This window comes from Rosa chinensis, chromosome 3 (assembly GCF_002994745.2).
Source record: "Rosa chinensis cultivar Old Blush chromosome 3, RchiOBHm-V2, whole genome shotgun sequence".
NCBI classification, from domain to species: domain Eukaryota; kingdom Viridiplantae; phylum Streptophyta; class Magnoliopsida; order Rosales; family Rosaceae; genus Rosa; species Rosa chinensis.
The window spans coordinates 17,960,138-17,967,421 of NC_037090.1; the positions used below are offsets into that span (position 1 = coordinate 17,960,138).

At 40.7% G+C, this 7,284-nt stretch overlaps 2 protein-coding genes across 7 annotated transcripts; one reads left to right on the plus strand and one right to left on the minus strand.

The window, feature by feature from the left end:
- Positions 1 to 255: 255 nt before the first annotated feature.
- On the plus strand, positions 256 to 3,878 carry LOC112192072 (heat stress transcription factor A-3). 6 transcript variants are annotated; one of them, XR_005808274.1, is made up of 4 exons: positions 256 to 902; positions 1,792 to 3,094; positions 3,203 to 3,290; positions 3,610 to 3,856. XR_005808274.1 is itself a non-coding variant. In XM_024331602.2 (2 exons), exons 1-2 carry the CDS (start codon positions 537 to 539, stop codon positions 2,845 to 2,847), a joined length of 1,422 nt encoding a protein of 473 aa, XP_024187370.1. In that variant the 5' UTR covers positions 256 to 536; the 3' UTR covers positions 2,848 to 3,861. The 6 variants fall into 6 exon arrangements, 3 of the variants coding, with proteins under 3 accessions (XP_024187370.1, XP_040372339.1, XP_040372340.1); XR_005808271.1 differs by having other exon boundaries at positions 1,792 to 3,290; positions 3,610 to 3,861; XR_005808273.1 differs by having other exon boundaries at positions 3,203 to 3,861.
- Positions 3,879 to 4,022: 144 nt separating this feature from the next.
- On the minus strand, positions 4,023 to 6,683 carry LOC112192073 (ribosome production factor 2 homolog). The gene is made up of 6 exons (XM_024331603.2): positions 6,507 to 6,683; positions 6,199 to 6,402; positions 5,302 to 5,547; positions 4,949 to 5,188; positions 4,795 to 4,860; positions 4,023 to 4,562 (listed from the first exon to the last, which is right to left on the minus strand). Exons 1-6 carry the CDS (start codon positions 6,573 to 6,575, stop codon positions 4,404 to 4,406), a joined length of 984 nt encoding a protein of 327 aa, XP_024187371.1. The 5' UTR covers positions 6,576 to 6,683; the 3' UTR covers positions 4,023 to 4,403.
- Positions 6,684 to 7,284: the final 601 nt, after the last annotated feature.

A 7,284-nucleotide genomic window follows, 5' to 3' on the forward strand; every position in this document is an offset into this window, starting at 1 on the left:
CAAATCCAACCTGACTACTCTCTGATTGGTCGAGCACACGAGATTGGTCCTGATTGGTCACCCGTGATAGCTTCACCACCAAGTATTACAACCAACACTGTTCCTGCTCTTCCAAATCACTACAACCAATCCCCACGCAAGAAATGAAGAAATATCTCACACTAAAAACTAAATAAATAATCAAAATATCTTCCCCCCCGGGGGTCCCACCGTAACTAGAAACTTCCATATAACTGATTTTCAAAAAATCGTAGCTCCAAGGAAACGTCCCCAGGTCGGCGCTCAAAACCCTCCTCCTCCCTCTCTCTCTCTCTCTCTCTCTGTCTCAAATTGCAGCCACAGCCCCACCTCAATGGCTCTGAACTCGGATCACCCCTCTCTTATACACAACAGTGCCTCTCCTCCACCGCCTTTGAATTCCCCTTTGACCAATACCCCCCATATATACCCCCACCCAACCCCCCATTTCTCACCCAATACACACCCGAAAACCAGTACTCTGTTTTTTGGTGCAACAAATCCAATAGGTTGATTTTATGTATCCGAGAGATGACGAGAGGTTTCCAAAACCTCCTACGTCAATTTCGGGTCAATTGGACCCCGAAATGCCAGAGCCGCTGCTCGGTGGGGTTGCGATGGATATAGAAGGGATGTCTGGTGGGAGTAGCGACTGTGTGGGAGTGCCGCAGCCGCTTCAGTGTCTGCAGGGGACTCCGGTGCCGCCGTTTCTGTCCAAGACGTTTGATTTGGTGGACGACCCGTCGCTGGATTTGATCATATCGTGGGGTTCTACTGGAAGAAGCTTCGTGGTTTGGGACCCTGTGGAGTTTTCGAGGCTCATCTTGCCTCGGAATTTCAAGCACAGCAATTTCTCGAGCTTTGTCCGCCAGCTTAATACTTATGTGGGTATTTGCAGTAGCACAGCCTCTATTGGCTGATGTCATCTGTCTGTATGTAGATTTTGTTGTTCTCTGGTTTGTTTTCCTTCTTTTGCTTTTGTTTTAGCTTTATTTGAAACTGTTGTTTGTGATCTCAATTGGGTTTGATGAGCTTAATCATGTACAGATGTAGCTGAGGCCATTGTCACTGTATAAATTAAACCGTTGTTGATGTAAGACTTTGGAGGAGTAGGGGATTTTGTATAGTTAGCTCACAATTTGTTGTAATGAATTCTGATTTGTACGTAATTGACCGAGGATTCATTTGTACTATACGATTTCTTTGCAATGGAATGAATGCTTGTTTTCCTTAATGGTTTGGAAGATAATTTGGTGAATGTGTTGTTCTTTTTGGTTTTCTTGGTGTTGATGATATGCTCTATCTTGGTTGCCCTGGTTCTATTTCTCCATCTTGTTACCTTTATGTCCAAATTTCTCAGGATTATGAAATAGATGTGTAAGAAATGTAATATAGTCAATCTTATGTAAATGGTAGAGGTCCTTGATTTGTTAATTAGGAATGGAGGCTTACTACCACGAAAAGAACATCCTCCCCTCTACCGGGGGGGGTGGGGTGGTTGTTCATCTTTGGCAGGGAGAATTCAGGTTCAGGTTCTTATTGAAATCAGTTATTATGCCAATTTGTCAAGAGCTATATATATATATATATTCTCAAATATGTGTGATTTGTAGATTGTATTATGAAGTTCAGCTCCTCCTATGCATGAAAATTGATGGCTTCAAATTGTCTTGTGTGAACAATTGTTTACCTTTTGAACAATGATATCTATCTATAGATTTATGAACTGTTTCTTTCTATAACATACTTAAATATCTTCGGTCCTGTACTCAGGGTTTTCGCAAGATCGATACAGATAAGTGGGAGTTTGCAAATGAAGCTTTCCTGAGGGGCAAAAGACATTTGTTGAAGAACATCCAGAGGCGCAAGTCATCTCAGTCCTTGCAGATTGGGAGCTTTACTGGGCCTTCTGCTGAAGCAGGAAGGCCTGGACTCGAAGGTGAGATAGAGTCACTGAGGAACCAGAGGAGTCTGTTAATGCAGGAGGTCGTTGACTTGCAACAGCAGCAGCGAGTTACAGTTGACCATATGAAAGCAGTGAATAAGAGGCTGCAGTCTGCTGAGCAGAGACAGCAGCAGATGGTTTCTTTCTTGGCCAAGGTGCTTCAAAACCCAGCATTCTTAGCCAGGCTTCAACGGAAGAAAGAACAGAGAGGTATAGACTCTTCCTCTGGGCAGAGGAAATTTGTTAAGGCGCGTGAACGTGAACTAGTTAGATCTGATGCTTATGTGGAAGGGAAAATTGTGAAGTACGAACCTGCTTGGAGAAACCATACTATGTCGTCTGCAGTCCCAGATGTAAATCCAGTTCCTATTGAAAACTCTCCAGATCATGGTATGCCATTTCAATGTGAGAATATTGCATTTGATGGGTTAACGGTCTCGGATGAACTAGAAGTAACACCAGAGCAAGAGGGTGAAGGGGCATCAAGCATGGTAATTGAAGATCCACTTTCCAAAGGCAAGAGTGTTGTGACCCAACAACAAGAGGTTAATCCCGAGCCTTACATCTCTTTCCAGGAGGATTTGATGAAGGAGAGGAGTCCTTTTGAGGAACTCTCATTTCCAGGGATTGAGAGCATGGTTAAACCAGATGATGTATGGAGTATGGGTTTTGATGCCAGTGCTGGTATGTCAAGTTCTAGTGGGTTTTGGAGTAATCCGATCAACTGTGATATGCCAGAGATGGGAATCCCAGACGGATTGTTTGATATCTGGGACATAGGTGCACTGCAAGCAGCCGGAGGGTCTGGCATTGATAAGTGGCCAGCTGATGAATCTGCATTCGATGAGCGTGCAAGTCAAGATGAACAACCAAAAGATGGATGATTAGCTAATAATGTTGGTCCATAGAGCTGCACTTCTTGCCCATTTGCTGCCCTTGAGGATCTTAGTTAGTTTTAGTTGCAGGGGTCTATTATTTGGACGATTTGTTGATGAATATATTAAGTTTGACATTTCCATTCTTTCTTTATCATTAGCTTTTATTCCTTTTCTTTATGATTTTCATTCTGAAATTTTAGTTGTTTCTATAGGACATAATTCTTATGCATTCATATGTTTTTGGGGGATTAAGGTGAGGAACCTATTCTTATTTGTTTTTGAGTTGCATGCATTACTTTAAGGTTCGTTGGGATTCAAAGTCTTCTTGCTAACAGATAGTTTTGAGCTGTGAAAATTGCAGGTCTTACTCTTGAGATGGGCAGTCTGCGATCTGTTGGGAGGAAATGGTCATACATACCAGATTGCCCCTTTCATCCTGTTATATTCCGGTAAGATATATGGTTTTAAGCATAATACATGGATAAATGTCTTGCATTTATTATTATTGTTCTTTTTTTTTAATATTATTATTATTATTATTATTTTATTTTTTTTATGAAGCTGTCTTTGTTACTTCAGTAGTCCAAAACTACTTGCTAGTCTAGTCTGTTGAGCATGTTCTTATTAACTACAGAAGAATTTATACTGTTATGGTATAAAACTATAAATTCATAGAATATATGGGCTTTGAACATTTCTAAGTTCAAGCTTTTAGACTGGTGGTGCATCTTATAAGGTCATTTCTTCAATTGGTGCTTTTGAATATAGCCAAGAAGACGCTGAGATGGATGATCTGGTGCCTGGAGCAGTTTGTGAACCTACCTTCTGCTGTTACTCTTTAGAGTAACATCACTGATTTTGGAAATCAGTATGTCGTTTTTATTAAAAGGAAACATGTAATATAGAAGGATGGAGAAGGTTGCAACTGTTCAATGCACTATCCTTTGTTTTGAGTTTGTAAAATTCATAATAGGCTTTTTCGGTTGTAAAAATTATGAAGAGTTTCAACTTTCAATTGAACTTTTGTTCTTCATTGATTTTCCATCCTCCATTCCTGGACAAAAGTGAACCTGTGCGTGCAAAGCAAGGAGCAAATAAAAAGTGCTAGAGACAAAAATAAGAATAATTGAGCCACAACAGGCCATCAACTACTGGTCTGCAATACATTAGGAAATGTTATGTTACCTGCAACAAAGGAAAGCTTCTTTCACTGAACAGTCCAATAAGACCATTGCAATCACAACACAGCTGCTTATGGAGCAAGCAAATGAAATTCATGGGTGGGAAATAATTTTAGAAAAGGAAGGATTCACTACCATTCAAGTGTACATGTCATTTTGTCACACAAAAACCAACAGATATAACCCATGCTACACATGACAACCAAATGTATAATAAGCAGAACTTAAAATCTATGAAAGATGGGAAGGGCAATGTTCCCATGGTACTCTAATCTGTGCCACCCTTTGACTTCAATTCTTGCAAGCATTGGCCTAATAGAAAAGTCGATGACAGCAAGAGTAACATGACTTGAACCCAGTACACTGCTTGCCCGAAAAGAATTACTCAGTATCTTCCTTCTGCCTTTTTGATGCATTCTCATCGCCCTCTTTTTCCTCCTTTCTCGTTTTAGCTTCACGGCGCTCCCTTTTAATTCCTTTTGTCTTGTGAGGCACATACGAATCTCCAACCTTTGTGTGGAAATACTTCGTGTCATCAACCTAAACCCAAAGATTTTCAGTAAAGAACAAATATTAATGAACAAATAAGGGAAAAGAAAAAAAGAAGGATAAGTATGCAACTAGCTTGACGTGCTTTAACTTCAGAATAATGAAACCGCAGTTCCAGTGAGGAAAGAGGCAATTCCCTCCCCCACATCTCTGACCATGTACTTTATGCACTGAGGCAATTAACTACAGCTATATAAAAGAAATATGTTTTTCGGCCTTTTACCTTCTGATCTGGAATATTGATTTTGCCAACCTTGCCTCGCAGTGTGTCCTGTTGAATATTTTTGTCCTGCAAGTATAAAAACATTTATGTTACAGACATGTCATGGGGAGTAAAAAAAAAAAGAAAAAAAAGTGGTCAAGTTTATTAAACAAACCTTCTTAGGCTGATCTCTAACCACTCTCATGGCTTCTTTCCTTAGGCCAACATTAGGAAGACGATGCCGACGAATTACCAAATCCATGGAGGGTCCAACTTCTACCAGTTCAGTCCTTGGAACTACTGTGCCAGACTTTTTCAGTCGCAGTGCACACTGTGTAAGGATCACTTTGTTTGCGGATATAGCTGTACATAGATATACACGATCTAACCCAGCAAGATTTAGTTTCTCTACAACCTGCATATATCATATCCACGGATTTAATTATATATCTCTTCATGCCAAAGTAAAAATCTATAACACTCTTTGATTAAAAAGAGAGAATTCAGAAAAGGGCATCAGAGTTTTACCTCTCCTCGCAACAGATCAAGCAAAACCTCCTTCAAATGTTTCAGCTCTTCTACGCTCTCAAATCCTTCTCCAATAAAACAAATGAAAGGCTTCGACCCCACGTGTGGAGATAGTTTCTTATCATATGAAAATGAGTCCATGCGTTTATAGTTCTCAACCCCAACCTCTATAAGATCATAGATATGGTGATCATATGTTCTCCCTAGGACAAGATTGTTGGGCCGCTTCTTTGTATGAGAACCATACTGCATATAAAAGCAACGACGAGCTCAAAACGATGCCCGTAAAACAGAAGAAAAAAAAATCACAAGCACAGATACAGTGCCTGATCTCAGTTAAACATTAGAACATTGAACACTCGGCATTCTAAATAGGGCAACAAGGGTTTGGTTCAAGCAATTGGGATAAGGGTCCCCACTATCCACCAAGATACTTTGGAAGGATTGGTAAACCTATTTTGTTACAGTCTGCGGCACTGAATCAATTGCCCAGTTGTAAAATTCTAGAACAGGACTAACATGCACATGAAAACCAAGAACAGCATCATCATAGAATGACAAGAGCAGAATTACCATAAATGCCAAACTATAAGGAATGCGAGTCAGTACAGATTGTACTGAAAAATCAATGCATAACACTCAATTCACAAAAACAGACACATTTTCAGTAACACACATGCTCGTTTCCTACATAAAGCTCCTCTCTCTCTCCGCTTCCAGTCTCTCCCCAAACCTCCCTTCTCTCTTTACCTCACTCTCCCTCTTTGTTTGTATCTATGTACAAACCTCACACACTCGCAGCCCAAATAGAAACAATTGCACAACATATACATATATAAACCTAAATGAAAAGGAAAGGTAGAAGAAGCAAAAAGGCCGAGTGGGTTTTGTACTTACAACAAAAAGACTGCAATCGGTTTGATGCGAAAAGAACTCAAGCGAGGTCTCACCACCATTTTCGAAAGGGCAGACATCCTTATTCCGGCGGCTGAATTTCACGGCGCTCTCCTTCTTTAAATGGTAAATGTCTGATAACACCGCGTTCAAGACGGCGCTGGTTCTCATGCCGTGGAGTATCAGAGTCTTCTTCCCGGTCTCGATCTTCAAAAATTACACAAAACCCCAATTCGTAAAAACCATACCCCAAAAAAGCACACAGAAATTAAAGCTTTGGTTTTGAACATGTGGGGATGGGGAATACTTACGAGCTTGGGGGCACGCTTCTCGAGCGCTCTTCTGGCCCTCGCCTTCTGGGGAGTTTTCACTCTCAACATGATTGCGGAAAGTTGAGACCTTTGCTTTCTGGGTTTCACTCTCTCAACGTGTTCGGCTGCAGCGATAAATCCTCAGCAGGATTTTGGAGGGGAAAGCTTTAGGGTTTTAGTCCAAGGAGACGGTGAGAAGATTCAGGGCTTTATGGGCCCGACTATGGACTGGGACTTCTTTGAGGTCCGGCCCAGCCATATTTTCGTTTTGAGGAATATTCCCCCTTTAACCCTACCTTTTTTTTTTTTGAATAAGGATCATCTCCGATTGTCATTTATCTCAAGCTAACGGCACATTATATATCTTTCAACTGTCATCTATAGACAAATAAGAAAATGTGGTACATCTAATAGCACAATTCATTTAACAACAAAATTCATTAACGCTTACTAACAACTAACAAGCATAGAACAAAAGTGCATAGCTCTTTAAAAATGTGGGGAATTATTAGAAATAAAACAACTAACTAAGCAGCAGCTCAAAGGCCCAAAGCAAAAGTCAGCCTTAGGCCCAATACTAGCGCAGACAAGTCGCCTCTATGCATATCAAGAGCACCCATGAACCACCGTTGCCATCGCCACATAATAGGAACTCCACCATTCTCACATAATAGAAATAAAACAACTAACTAAGCAGCAGCCCAAACGCCCAATAACAACCCAGACTAGTGTGGCAGTGTAGTCACTGCCTCTGTGCATATCAGTCAAGAGCACCCAT